The sequence below is a fragment of the Pelmatolapia mariae genome, linkage group LG9 (genome assembly GCF_036321145.2).
Source record: "Pelmatolapia mariae isolate MD_Pm_ZW linkage group LG9, Pm_UMD_F_2, whole genome shotgun sequence".
Classification (NCBI taxonomy): domain Eukaryota; kingdom Metazoa; phylum Chordata; class Actinopteri; order Cichliformes; family Cichlidae; genus Pelmatolapia; species Pelmatolapia mariae.
The window spans coordinates 804,881-819,836 of record NC_086235.1 but is presented as its reverse complement, the minus strand read 5'-3'; the positions used below and the strand labels follow the sequence as shown (position 1 = coordinate 819,836).

The 14,956-nt window shown below is 45.6% G+C and overlaps 1 protein-coding gene across 3 annotated transcripts; it reads right to left on the bottom strand.

Annotated features, from left to right (window-relative positions):
• Positions 1 to 1,659: 1,659 nt before the first annotated feature.
• Positions 1,660 to 14,878, bottom strand: actr3b (actin related protein 3B). Of its 3 annotated transcripts, XM_063483107.1 has the most exons (12): positions 14,546 to 14,813; positions 9,215 to 9,270; positions 7,666 to 7,790; positions 7,452 to 7,562; positions 7,044 to 7,139; positions 6,839 to 6,946; positions 6,614 to 6,757; positions 6,356 to 6,529; positions 6,030 to 6,122; positions 5,196 to 5,321; positions 3,532 to 3,615; positions 1,660 to 3,319 (listed from the first exon to the last, which is right to left on the bottom strand). In XM_063483107.1, the coding sequence occupies exons 1-12, from the start codon at positions 14,587 to 14,589 to the stop codon at positions 3,224 to 3,226; spliced, it is 1,257 nt and encodes a 418-aa protein (XP_063339177.1). In that variant the 5' UTR covers positions 14,590 to 14,813; the 3' UTR covers positions 1,660 to 3,223. The 3 variants fall into 3 exon arrangements, with proteins under 3 accessions (XP_063339177.1, XP_063339178.1, XP_063339179.1); XM_063483108.1 differs by lacking the exon at positions 9,215 to 9,270 and having other exon boundaries at positions 14,546 to 14,809; XM_063483109.2 differs by lacking the exons at positions 1,660 to 3,319; positions 3,532 to 3,615 and having other exon boundaries at positions 5,298 to 5,766; positions 14,546 to 14,878.
• Between the last annotated feature and the right edge of the window lie 78 nt (positions 14,879 to 14,956).

Here is a 14,956-nt window from a genome sequence, read left to right as displayed (position 1 = left end):
CAGATCAGAGTTTAACGAGGTGTAAGTTTCACCAATGTAACGGATACAAAAAATAAAACATAATAATTATTCTAAAGACAGTCCTCACACCGAGTCTAAGTGTGTGCGTGTGTGTGTGCGCGCGTCAACAAGGACTTTAAAATATTTGATTTAATAACAGGAGGTTGTTTTGTGTAATTGTGAACGTTTTCACATCTACTTTAGTTAAACGACGATTCTGCTTGTTGGTGTCAAGTTGGGCTGATGGGAGCTGTAGAGTGACTGTATACACTGGAGAATCTATGTTACATATACAGAAGAGAAGAAAATGTAATGGCTGTGATAGAGAGGGGATGATAAGGGTGGCTGGTGATGTCACAGTGGGTGGAGTTAGAGAGGAGGGACACAGGGTGAACAGGTATAACGGTGCGTTCACACCGAACGCGATAGGCGCGAGCGAAAACGCCCCAAACGCCCCTAATTTGACGCGTGCACATTCGCACCTCAAAGCGTGTCCAAGAAAAATCCATCGCGCCGCAAAATTGCATCTTTTCACGCGCGTGAACCGGAAATGTGGGAGGAATGTGGGAGGAAGTTGTGCCAGATGTGTTGTGCTGCAGATGTCCTCTGAATAAACACATTATCTTGTTAGCGGAAAGGTATTTGTACATCAGTGGGAAAATAACGGGACAGTAGGCGGGCTTGCTAGCTTTTGCGCGGCTTCATCGGGTCAGTCTGAAAATTAAAAAGAAGAATGAATGAACTTACCAGGTTGCCCAATCTCCTCACTTATGTGCCTCCAAGCTCGGTCCTTTTTATTCCTGTCTCGGTAGAAGTAGCAGCTAGCATCATATAGCTCTGGATGATTAGCCACAGCACTGATGAGCTTTTCCTCCATACTGAATGATGAATGAAGGGCTTTGGCTGGATCTGCCCCTTTGACCTAGTTACAGCCACGTCACCAGGCTCCTGATTGGTTGTCGTGGCGCGATTTGACGCCGGAGTTCAGATTTTCCAACTCGAGCGGTTGGCGCGATTCGTGCGTGTGCACAAAATGCAACACAAGATCTGACACGCGTGGTTTTCTTCGCGAGTCAAACGCGCCAGACGCGCTACACTGACGCGCGTTTCAGGCGTTTTGGCGACGCAAATCTGCTTCTGAATTTTCGCCGGACGCGCAATCGCGTGTCATCGCGCTCTTTCCATTGACTTTACATGTAAACCTGACGCTCTGGCCGCCTCTATCGCGTTCGGTGTGAACGCACCGTAAGAGTGAGGTGAAGAGGAGATTCAGTCAGAGTAACTGAGCATGAAACACAGAGGAGTGCACCTCCTCATTCAGGTGATTCATCTGCAGTAGAACAGTATCACTAGCTCTCACAGGTTACTCCAGCCCAAGAGGAGCCCAAGTCACTGGATCAAATGCAAAAGTTTGAACATTCAAGTAAAACGAAAGCAGCTAAAGTGAAAGCAACGTAAGGTTCACTATCGGCATGCATGGTGAACCAGTCAGCCAACCTCGTGATAAAAAAACACTGATGGAAGTGGGTGTGGCTTAAATGAGCAGGTCCATCTGAGGACTATGGCAGAGGTCGGTGGGTCACTGACAGATGGCTGTGCTGGAGGTAAGGACAAGATTTGTGGTGCAAAAAAAGAACTGACGTGGAGAAAGCAAAGATATGATCTGCAGAACTTCATACATGTTTATTGCAAACCAGTATGTACAGATAATATTGTGAAACTGACTAATTATAGACATGAACTGTTTGGAGGTTGATTTTTAAATATGCAAATGAGGCTTCATCTTGTTTAAGAAACACTCATTTGCATAACGCGGATATTATCTGCTTTCATCCCTGCGCTGTAAGAGAAAACGTGTTGTGGAAGCAAATCTCCAAACTGAGTGTCTCACCTAACAATGACTTCTGGAAGACGTCCCCATCACATGACTGCACCTGAACACATGCTGCAGGTTGTTTGGACCTGATCTTTGATCGGTCTGATTCTTGCTCTCTCAGTCGATATAAATATCTATTTATGTAAAGTTTATATTATTGTTATTTATTTTTTATTTATTTATTTTTTTACAAATATAGAGCCTGACCACATTAAAAACTAAATCCATGACCCAGAATCATTTGGAGCCTCTTCCCGGCTCACGCTAATCCAATTTCATCAAAAATAAATGCTCATGCTGAGCCACAGTCACGTCTCTTATATCTAAAGTCACAAAATACACTTTATATGTTAACATGAATAGATTTACTCTCCCTTTGTATTCTGTCTGGTGGTTTTTGGGGGGATCTTGGGGCTGTAGACCCAGAGAGTGATGTTCAGACCAACATCGCTCCATCACTCTGAGACTGGAGCAAACACAGAAACAGAGCTGGGTTTCTCTCTGATCCTGACTGAAATGATGGAGGTTTATTCTGACGAACATCACGACGTCCTGAGGAGGAAGACGTCACACTGCATCTATGAGCCTATGAATTCAGATTCTAAAGACTGCTCTCAGGTCTGTATCTTTCTTCTTTGATTCTTCTAGAGTAGCTTTGCACGATTCAGAGATCAAAATGAGCCTTGTCTAAAGCCTTGTCATGCTCTGTCTAAAACAACCCCTAAAATCCCAGCTTCCTCTTATTGGGCCATTTCAGGAAGCCAGTGTGGTGATGAGCTCGTTATCTGACACATGGGTGGTGTTTCATCTCAACATCAGAGACTATGACTTTACTCTTGTACCAGAAAACGAGAAAAAGCAGAACAGGTCCCCTTTGATTGTGACGTCACATTGCATCCAGAGGTTTGTCCTGTTAAATCCACCGTCGCCAGCTTCAGCACAGAGCGGCGGCTTGTGTTTGATAAGAGGCCGAAATGAGTCATATTTCTCTCTATCTGCTGTCGGGACAACAACCTCAGCTTCGGAGGATCTCTATTAGCACTGCGACGTGTTGGAAGAAGGTTGGCTAGCTACACCACGTCTCCTGCAGCTCCTCTTGTTCTCGGTAAAATTCTTCTCTGTGGAGTAAATTTATCAAAACAAAACCACTGCAAACTTTGTCGTGCTCTCTAACTGCCTTTGTGCTTCACGTTCTCCATGTGCTTGATGATGCTGAGCTAGCCCGCTAACAGGTTAGCAGCCTCATAGGTGAAAACTGAGAAGGGCAAAAAACTATCAGGCTAATGGCTGAGTGGCTGGTTGCTAGCAGGCTAACAGGTTAGCGGGCCGATGGGCTCGCCGCTGTCATCAGGACATGATGCCGAACACGGGGTTGTGTCGACAGATGCTCGGCCCGATCTCGTCGTAGTCCTTCTTCGAGTGACACACCTGGAAAAACTCCGGCTGCAAACACAACAACACACAGTGTCAACAAAGGTTCCTGGTCTCTCCAGACGGGCCATCAGTTATAAACTGAATGCATATTTTATTCACTAAGACCTGAAACCATAAACGCGTCAGGAAAGATTTTACTGAGCAGGCTCATTTCCTCCAGCCACATGTTGTTTAGGGAAATGCTTTGTGTGAAAGTAGAAGAACACAAAAGTTTTGGTTACCGTGGACGCCAACATAGAGCCTCCGAACCAGACGGCGTAACGCTGCATGTGATGTGAGACGACCTGAACCTCCATCGGCTTCGGCTGTCAACACACAAAAACACGTCATCTGCATATAAATGATTCACATCACAAAGAAACTGGGAACAAACCAGTAATCCAGTTAAATGCTGCCCAGGTAAAGGCTGTAACATTAAAGCTTAACTCTGCTCTGTGCTGTTATCAGCTGCACCAGGATCTGGTGACTATTAATCACAGGTGGCAAAACTACAGACAAGTACAAGTACAGAACCTACTGTTAAAAAATACTCCTGCAAGTTCAAGTACTGATTCAAATTCTTTACTCAAGTAAAAGTGAAAAGTACCGGCTCTGAAATGTACTCAGAGGAAGAAAGTTCCTTGAAGAACATTTCTACCACATTTTTTATTAATGTAATAATTTTAACCCGAATTTTAATTCTAATAAATGTACTCAGCTTGAATCAGGTAAGTAGAAGATGAACAGGAGGGAAAATAAAAATACATTTCTTTTGTCTGTTGCCTCCGTTGTAGAGGGAAGGACTTTGTTTCTAACCAGGAACATGAGCACAGTCAGAGGGTGAAGTGGATTCAGCAGGTGGGGAACCTAAAGTCAGCTGTAATGGCTCAGTGTGGGGAAAAGAACCAAACTCACAATCATTTCTACTGAGAGCTCCAGTAGATGTTCTTAGTGTGCAGGCTGTGATCAGCTGATCTGCTGCTCTCTGTGGATGTACACACCTGGATTCAACCAGATGTGAGCAGATGTTTCCTGAGTTTCCTGGTTGATTTCATCCTCTACACTGACAGTTTAGGCTATCTTTATATTAGACAGTCACTGTGCAGCAGTCATACACTGGTCTTTACTTTAAACCCATCACAGTACAAACTCACCTGTTTATGCTGCACTAACCTGCAGCCTTTAAATAACACAGTTAGTCTGCCTCAGTTTGTTTAGTAGCAGGTTTAACAACATGAGGACTTGTATGTGAGCTTTAAATGAGCATCCTTCCCTTTAACTCTAAGCTCTCTTCTTCCTCTCCTGTCCTTCTTTCTTATCTTTCTCCATCTCTGAATGAACTTAGCTCTCTGTCTTTTCTCTCCCTGTGAAACAAGCAGCTGGACCTTTAGCACACTGTGAGATAAACTGCACACAGACAGTTTGTGTGTTTGCTGATGTTTGTTAGCTGTATTTCAAATTACCTGACAGTACAAAAGTTTTGCTCGCTCCTCTTCAGTAGGGCTAGCTAAATGCTAAACATACGGAAACCTGCACTCCACTTTAAACCCAGAGTATAAACTACAGATAAACCTAAAGTCATGATCCTGTTTGAAAACGAAAGGAGTAGAAAGTACTCAAGTACAGATAGCTGAAAATTCTACTTAAGTACAAAGTATTTGTACTTTGTTAATTCCCACCTCTGCTATTAATAGCAAGGTGATTCCAGCTGGGACCACTATGGGACCAGCACTGATCTGGACTGCGGAGGAGCTCAGTGGGGACCAGTTTCAGCCTTTTGACTGAAAAGTTCCACACAAACAAAGAAAAGCTTTACCTGAAGCTGACCAACGTTAAAAACCTCTGCTTCCAGATGTGTTCAGGTCATAAAGGTCTGGATCGGCCTGCACTCGCTGGTCAGGCTCACCTTTATCCGTCCTCCGCTCAGCTCTTCGCTCAGCTTCAGCCGAGCGTCCACCACCCTCTTCAGGTCCCTCTGCAGCCGCCGGCCAAAGTCTCTGAACATGGTGGAACCTCCAGAGAGCACGATGTTCTATTGGACACAGAAGACTCACACAGCTTCAGCAAATCCTCAGCCTCAGTCACAACAAATACACTTCTTCAGTTTAAAGTTTTTCTCCATTTGTTTTTCTTTTAGTTTGGTTATTTATGTGATGCTTTTAATGTGAAATTCACTTTAATACATGTTTTTAGGTTCTGCAAAGCAGCCTGCGCCAAACCTGACCCGTATTCTAACCAAACCCTCGAACTGCCCTCTGCAGGTCTCAGACAAAATGATGGCTTCACTCTTACTCAAGAGTTTTTAGAACTACGAATGCTAGCTGTAAGCTAGCTCCAGAAACACGTCCCGACACATGTGAGAGTTTACGTATGAACAGCTCCAGCTGCCTGCAAAGCATCACAAACAGCTCGTCTTCCACTTCTGACTGTCAGAGACACAAAGAGGTCGACAGTCTGAGAACCTCGGTTGGTGGCTTCTGCAACACAGATGAAGATATTTTAATATAAGTCACACGGTGCACAGACTTCGACCCTGAACCGCGGTACTAGCTGGGAGGGGCTCCAGCTCCACGCCCCGACCCACCAACGACCCTGAACTGGATAGGTTGTCAAGAAAATGGATGGATGGATGTAACTTATCAGAACTCATCCAAAACTCACAGTGGTTTTTACACAAATACACGAAGAGATATAACAACCACATGTGTGCGTTTGTAATGATTACACCCGTGTGAATTACCTTGTAGAGCGGTCTGCGCACATCAATTGGACAGCTCTGGATGACCTCATCAACGACATCAGAGATAGGCTGCATGAAGTCTGGATTAGCAAACTGGAAAACACACATTCACATGTCATGTATTATTATTTATGTTCTTTTGTTTTTATCAGCATGTGCTGGCATTAGAACAGAGCAGCTGTGGGGTTCCTCAGGGTTCTGTTCTTGAGCCTTTACATTTTCAAACTATATGAAGCTCAGTTAATTTGTTACTTTTATTCATTTTTGTTGACTGAATGAAAATAGATTGGAGCAAAATGTAAATAAAAAAAAGACTTTGTTGTAACCTCGGGGTGGAAGAAGATCTCAGGGCCCAGGAAGCGTTCGTAGCCCACGTCAATGTGGAAGGCGGTCTTACTGATGGCGTTGACTCCTCGGTACTGTTTGATCCACTTTCCTGGGTCAGAGTCATACTTTGTGAACTCCTTCACGATGTCCGGACAGATGTAACAGTATCGCTCCTACACTCATAAGTACACACAAATACACACTAAAGTACACAGAAGTACAGACGGGAGGACAGAAGTGGAGGAGCACTCTGGTACCTTCACGGCCTTGGCGGTCTCCAGAGACTGCTCCGGTGGGATCCCCACCTCTCGGTCTCTAAGAAGCTGTTGGATGAAGAAGGTGATGTCCCGCCCTGCTATGGGGATGTGTTTTATACAGCTGCCAATCACGTAGCCCTCAGCCTGTGACACATGAGCCGACCGGTCAGTCAGCAGAGAGGCTCAAACCCCGCCCCCTCTGTTTCAGGTGGGTGTGTTTCTCACCACAGGGATGGCGTGTGTGACGCCGTCTCCGCTGTCAATGACGATGCCGGTCAGAGTCCTCTGTCCCACCTGCCGGGATGTCCAGGACGCCGCCAACGCCAGCACCGCCTGATGGAGAGACGTACTTTACGCCACAGGGTCCTGGAACCTTCCCCAGGATTCTGGAATGTCCTGGAAACTTTTTAAGGATATCAGCGTGTCTCACCTGTACTGCGATGTAGAGTCCAGGTATGTTGAAAGTCTCAAACATGATCTCAGCCAAGTACTCCCTGTTCTCTGGAGTGTTGAGAGGAGGCTCTGTCTGCACACACACAGACACACACGCACATATCAAATCCGTGACACTGTGAGGTAAGGACGCTACAATAATGCCGATAAAAGCTCGACAGTCACATGACCCCTACGAGCGAGCGCTTTGGTGACCGTGGGAAGAAACCTCCAGCAGAGCCTTTGTCACGGCTCAGGATCCTGCTCTCAGCTCGAGGTTCGGTTTAACAGTGGATTTTAAACTGCCGGTAACTGTAGCAACAGCACTGAGGCCTCATCAGTGTTAGCTTCAGTCAAAGAGCTGAAGAATGACACAGAATAAAACACAAACACTGTGAGAGTGTACCATGAGGAAGCTGTGGTCCTCAGGTTCAGCTCGCAGGTACTTGAAGATGACCTGCTCCATAAACTTCTCCATCAGGTCCCAGTCCTCCACCATCCCGTGTCGGATTGGCCACTAAACAGCAAACCAGCAGGACAGAGAACAGCAGACCAAACCATCAGGTTTCATTTACATCTCGTTGCACAAACAGAGGTCCTGCTTCTTTGCCTTCTCCTACCTTGGTTGCATAGTTGGGTTTGTCTACGGCTTCATCGCCGATGTAGAAGTCCAGGTCATCGACTCCTCGTACGAGCCTCCTCTGGGCCTGCTCTCCCACGCTGGCCGACTCCTTGATTGCGATACCTGGTGCATGCCATTAACACAACCATAAACATACGTGAGTCACGGTTTTCACTGGTTACAGCAGAATAAACCATTGAAAAGTTTATTATGGCTACTCGAAGCACAAAGTGCCGGGGTGGGGGGTTAAACACACGGTTTGTTGAGTCTGCAGCTGACAGAGAGGAACAGACACATGTGGCGTCTGCATCGCTCACAGGGAGAGCCTGCAGTGCATCAGTGTGTCATGTACAGCAATCTCACACATTTATTAACTGTGAAACTCTGCAGCAGTACATAACCAGGCTCGCCTCCTGTTGGCACATTTACACATGTGGGTAACGAAGCGCTGACACACTGCATGATGGGAAATCAGTCATCAAAGCAGACTTCAGAATCTCTCACCAACAGCCTTCAGCTGACTGTTGGTGTATACATGAAACTGAACTGAGTAACAGCTCTCCATGAAGGAGGTGATAGAGGCCGTGATGAGCACAACCTCATATCCAAACTGTACGCGCTCCGAAACCTTCGCTTGGTCCAGTTTTAGTCGGATATCTGGAACCTGTTTGCATTTAGACTCGCCGCAGCACCCGGATGGCAGCGTGTGAGGACGTTAATGACGTGATGGAGTGTGCAGCACTGGACCATAAAGCTCTCTCTGACACATTTAAGTCCACACTGGAACCAGTTGGCCCATCACGTTGTTTTGTAGCCAACCACTTCAAAGCGTTCCAGGCTCCGGTTGCCTAGGTGACCCTCTAATGTATTTACTACCAGGTCACATGTCACTCAGTGGTATTCTTCGCTGTCATTGGGTAGACCCTTGAGTTGCTCGCCTCCAAGTTGAGGAGAGAACATCACAGATCTGCACACTTCACATCAGCGGCCCTTTCTTCATCCACGGGCGCTTGAAGTGGCCAAAGATGGTTCACACCTTCCAGTGTGTATGCAGCTTTAGACTGGTTGGTTCTGACTTGGAACTGATGTCACAGTTGTCTTATTGGGAGAACTGGGACAAAAGGTGTTCCACAGGGGTCAGTACTTGGCTCTGACCTATTCACCTGGTACTCAAATAACCTGGTATCACTGACTAACAGCAGCTCTATTCATTACTATGCTGTGGATACTGTGGTGTACTCATTCACACCTTCTACTGACAAAGCCTTGAACTACCATTCATCCATTTTTATCAACCATTTACCCAGTTTAGAGAGGCTGCAGCCTATCAGAGGGCTGCTCTGAACCCAAAAACTGTTTGTTTGGTCATTTCAAAGACGTGATTAGATTTAAGCTTCTCTCTTCTGGTTGGATGAAGACTTATATTTTTATACTTATGTGGAAGAACTGATGAAGACGCAGAGTTAGGTTCACTTTGAGCTTTAGAAACAGAAAGTGAACCTAACTTAACCTGAACTGTCTGTCCGTTGTTGCTGTGAGATGCTTACAGGACGGCATGATGAACTGTGGCTCGGTGTTTCCCGCATAGCCGATCTTTGTGTATCTGCAGCCACACAGACAGAAACAACAGTTAGACATAAAGGTTCTCAACTTCTGGCTGTGGGTCCAAATACGGCCTCTGTGGAAAACAGTGGAGTGACTCCCAGCAGACATTTATAAGTTCAGTTTTGCACATAAAACATTGATAACAAACAGAGGCGTGACCGATTCCTGCTTTGTCTTTGACCTCTGTGTAAATATTCAGTTCATGTAGAACATGAGGAGCAACAGTAACAATAATCAGGAGCTACAGATACAAAGCACTGAAAAATCATTTCAGCAGTTTGACTTCAGGAGCGTTTGCCTGACGACACTCACAGAGTTTGACTCATTTTTACTGCAGACCTGTACTTAGGATGATATACTTTTACCTCATCACAAGGAAAACGTACCTAAAGTAACAGTAGTAACTGTAAAGTAACTGTAGTAAATGTAAAGTAACTGTAGTATTTTCACTACATCAAAAAAACACGAACAAAAAAAAATGACATCTTGTTCCATTAAACTGAGTTCTGACAAATAAATCATGAAAGATTAAAAATGAACTGAACTGGCTGTGATTGCTGGATACACCCACACATCTAATACCTGACCCTGGACCCTGGCATCAGTTCTAATACCTGACCCTGGACCCTGGGATCAGTTCTAATACCTGACCCTGGACCCTGGGATCAATTCTAATACCTGACCCTGGACCCTGGGATCCCTTTCCAAAGCCAGCCCAAACTGATCTGGGACCTGCTCTGAGTGTTTCTGGCTGTTATGCGTGCGTTCATGGCTGACAGTCAGCTCAGCGTCACCCTTTAAACGCCTGCAGCTGTGAGCTATTTCTAAAGGACCCCACGATGTCACCTTGGCTCAGGGGCACGGACCGATGTCGAGGCTGAAGGAGATCACGTGATCTCTGATTCTGAACAGCCAGCCGGGCTCACACAGGGGGAGGGGGGTCGGTGTGCAGCTGTCCCACATTCACACTGTGGCCCAGAATAGATCGCACGCAGACTGCTCCACAACTTCACCTGAACCTCCACCCAACCAGCAGCTCCCACAGCAGCAGCTGGATGAACATGTGGAACAGCTGGAGCTCAGTGTAAGCACCGCCATCAGCCCCTCACTTGCCCCGACCACCTGATCATCACAGCGCGTTTACCTTCACCCGCTGATGGATGATTCCATGAGCCAGCTTTTATTTTGGTGAACTGTCCCTTTAAACACACGCACGCACACACACACACACACACAAACACGCACCCTCACTCTGGAGGATTAAAGCCAGGAAAGCTGCGGGTCCAGATGGCATCAGCTCGAGGGTCGTCAGATCCTGCGCGGACCAACTGTGTGGGGTGATGGAGCGCATCTTCAACCTGAGCCTGAGGCTGGGAAGAGTCCCACAGCTCTGGAAAACCTCCTGTGTTGTACCAGTGCCAAAGACTTCACGCTCTAAGGACCTCAACAGCTACAGGCCGGTGGCTCTGACATCCCACCTGATGAAGACCCTGGAGCGGCTGGTCCTGGCTCAGCTTCGGCGCCTTGTGAGCTCATCACTGGATCCACTTCAGTTTGCCTACCAGCCTGGCATTGGAGCGGATGATGCCGTCATTCACCTCCTACATCGTTCCCTCTCTCACCTGGAGACCGCTGGGAGCACTGTGAGAATCATGTTCTTTGATTTCTCCAGTGCCTTCAACACTATTCTTCCCTCGGTCCTGAAGGACAAGCTGGAGAACTCTGGAGTGGACCATCACCTCACTACCTGGATTTTGGACTACCTCTCCGACCGACCACAGTATGTGAGGACTCAGGGCTGTGTGTCGGACAGGGTCGTCTGCAGTACGGGAGCCCCACAGGGAACGGTTCTGGCTCCGTTCCTCTTCACCATCTACACTGCAGACTTCTCCCACAACTCCACCCAGTGCTTCCTGCAGAAGTTCTCTGATGACTCTGCTATAGTCGGCCTCATCACTGATGGGGACGACAAGGAGTACAGAGGACTGACACAAGGCTTTGTGGACTGGTGCCAGCAGAACTACCTCCAGATCAACACCAGTAAAACCAAGGAGCTGGTGGTAGACTTCCACAGGCACAAACATCCTCCACTGCAACCTCTGAACATCCAAGGTATGGACATCGAGGTTGTGGACAGCTACAGGTACCTTGGTGTTCATCTGAACAACAAACTGGACTGGACTCATAACTCAGACGCCCTCTACAGGAAAGGGCAGAGCAGGCTGTACCTGCTGCGGAGACTCAGGTCGTTTGGAGTGGAGGGCCCACTCCTGAAGACCTTCTATGACTCTGTGGTGGCCTCAGCCATCTTTTATGGTGTGGTCTGCTGGGGTGGCAGCATCTCTGCTGGGGACAGGAAGAGACTGAACAGGCTGATCCGCAGGGCCAGCTCTGTTCTAGGATGCCCTCTGGACCCAGTGGAGGTGGTGAGTGACAGGAGAATGGTGGCTAAGCTGTCATCCCTGTTGGACAACATCTCCCACCCCATGCATGAGACTGTGACAGCACTGAGCAGCTCCTTCAGTGGCTGCAGCACCCACACATCCACACATGTGCAATAACACTAAGTGCAATACTCTCTCTGGCATCGTTGTGTTATACTCATATTGTATATAGCATTTGTATTCTATTTTATTCGATTGTATATAGTATTTTATTTTATTTTTAATTTATTCCAGGGGCGATTTTAGCCCATTTTTGGGGGTGCTTCAGCACCCCCAAAATGAATCAAAGCACCCCCAAAGATTTCTTACTTTTTTGACAATATTTGCTGTTTTTGTGACACACTACTAAAAAGATAAAAAGCATACAGTACTTGGTGGAGACGTAACTTTTCAACAACAAAAGTATAGATACCCCCCCCTCCCAAAATGGTTTGTTCCAGCTCGCCTCTCCCCTGCTCTGAGACGCAGCGGAGCGGAGGTGTGAGTGCCTGGCTGAAACGGGACATATTAGCTACATTTAACCTTCAGTTACTCTTTATATAGTTCGGTAGGAGTCAGGCCATGTTTCTTTTTAGCTGAAAAACATTACATCAGGTAACCTGCAGTGTTGAAAACTTGTTTTCCGACGATGTTTGCTACCCTACAGTCCGTCCTGCTCTGTAGTAAAATCAGCGACATTTGACCGTCCTGTTGCTCCCATTGAAATGTATACAGCCTATTTAAAATCTAAAACTTAACATTGTCCGTAGCCTGCTGTTGTTACCACTGTCCTGTTTGAAATGGATACTAACTAGCTAGCTGAATGCTGACTGAATGCCCATTAACCTTATAACTCCTGTTGTATGTGTGTGTGTGTGTGTGTGTGTGTGTGTGTTTGTGTATAGAGATACAGCCAGGTTCATAATGGATATAAGTTGTTGTTTTTTTTTCAAAAGAAGGAGCCACATTCAGGTAAAAGTGTAAGAACAAATGATCGATCAATAAATGATAATGTTGGATCAGTGTTTCAATATTTATATCTTTTATTAGATGTTCATGTGGTTTGGTTATTTGCCTTTCGGTTGAAAGTAGACTGAGAGAGGAGTTTTTTATTAGTGATCTTAATAGTTTTTTTTTTCATATTAATGCAATTTTTCATCTAATTGAATACAATCTATTTGTGTATGATTGTCAGTCCAAAGAGGGAGAGAGGAAAGAGGGGAACGTGAGGAGAAAGTACAAGGTCAGGAAGAACCAGGTAAGAAAACAGACAGGGAACAGTGACAGGCAAAACAGAAACTGTTAAACTGACAAAGAGAAAAAACCTGATTTTACTCATACAGTCTGGAAGTTGTGTTCTCCCTATATTAAAGCTGCTTTACAGAATCTGCAAAACAAACTGGGTTGAAACATTTTGACCCTCTTTAACAACATTCCAACATAACATTATCATTGATTGGGGAGATTAAAATTAATGATATATTTTTATGTGGTTCAGCCACAACTCTACTAAAACCTCAGCCAGTAATAGGTAGGCCAACCTTTGGACCGTCCAGTTGTCTGTATGTCTGCTGCAGTACGTGCACCACATTTGCACACTATCAGAAAGTGCCAAACAGCCCTGGTGGAGTGAGGAGCTGTAAAGAGAAGCAGAGTGCTCTGTTTATATTCTAAAACTGTTTTAAGGTAGCTTGTTTCAAAGATTCTGTACTGCAGCTTTATATGTTTTCCAAAAGCACACATACACTTACCTTATCAGTGTTTCTCAAACTTTTCACAGTGTGTAACACCTGAGAAAATGTCGAGCTCTCCCAAGTACCAAGCATGAAACTCATAAATCTTACAACACAAAATTAGTATTATTAAATTGGTCAAATTAGTATCTGCAGTAAAGATTTTTTCATACATTGTATACATTCTACCACAGGCAAAGTTGCCTCCATTTTTATATTTTTTATTTAATATTTTGTAATAATTTATTTGTAATAACCTATTCTGTTTTGGGAGTATTTTTTATGTATCTGTATTATATTATACATATTCATTAAAAGTGAATCTCTGTCCAAAAAATGCACTCAGATTACTTTTTACTCACTATGAGCATCATTCATTATTCTCCCCCAGTAATTAAGGTTAGGATATGTATTTTTTTTATTCCAATCCATTCTTCTTTAGCAGCATTTAAATAACCTTTATCAGATTTGATGGTTTTGTTACAGACTTTTCAAAATTTGAGGATTAAATTGTGTTAAAATGTACAGTGACAAAAACAGTGATGTCATGTTTTGTGACGAGGACCCAGGCACAGAGAGACTTGATGAATTTAAGAATCTTATGATTTAATAAAGAAATTTGCAGACTTGCACAGAGAGGGTAAAATTATGATGACTGATAACGGAGACGAAGACAACAGACGATGAGGACAGGGAGGAACAGGGGTTTAAATGCACCAAGGAGACAGTCAGAGGGAACTCGGGACAACTGGAGACATTTAAGGATGCATGGACGCACAGAGACAGGGAAGAAGTCTCATCATGACGTGTAAAGTTTATCTTGCCTGGCTGGGCAGCTCTCTGGGTGCTCAGCACCCCCAAAGCTCTGATCCTAGAATCGCCCCTGATTTATTCTATTCTATTGTGTGCAGTATCTTATGGATATATTATTCCAGTGTTTTTTCTCTAACTTTTCTATGCAACTGTCCACTGCTGTAACAAAACTCATTTCCCACGCGTGGGACTAATAAAGGTTATCTTATCCACATACATGATGCTGTTCACAAAAACACATGACGTCACATGTACTGCCACTGCGCGCGCGCGCGTGTGTGTGTGTGTGTGCGCGTGTCCTGACCCGGTCCCGCAGTCTATCACGCACGGGGGCAGCTGCAGGGACATGGCGCGGTCCTGCTCGGTCCGGCCCGCAGAGCTCGGTGTCGGTGTCGGTGGTCGAGGCGGAGTCCGGTGTGTGATGGACGGAGGAACGCGTCCGCTCTGCGTGCGGGTGCGTGAGCATATGTGTGTGCGCGAGCACTTCCGGGTCGGAGGGAGAGATGGAGAAAATAGAAACAGCTGACGCGGTCCCGATAACCGGAGTCTGTGCTACGTTCACGTAATGTGCGTAAATGAGATCGCTGCTGTTCAGAGCACAGAGAATGAAAGAGAGGAGGAGGAGCAGGCTCTGATTGGTTCATCCTGCTTCCAAAATGTCAACTAATGCGCACTTTGAACTTTTAAATAAAGTTTATGGACGACAATGACGCGC

Excerpts from the sequence above, each read along its gene's own strand:
- actr3b (XM_063483107.1), bottom strand. The coding sequence starts at position 14,589 with ATGTCCCTGCAGCTGCCCCCGTGCGTGATAGACTGCGGGACCGG. Across the intron at positions 5,322-6,029 it reads TGCGCAGACCGCTCTACAAG|AACATCGTGCTCTCTGGAGG; the intron begins GTAATTCACACG and ends TGTGTCCAATAG. Across the intron at positions 3,320-3,531 it reads GCTCTATGTTGGCGTCCACG|CCGGAGTTTTTCCAGGTGTG; the intron begins GTAACCAAAACT and ends TTGTGTTTGCAG.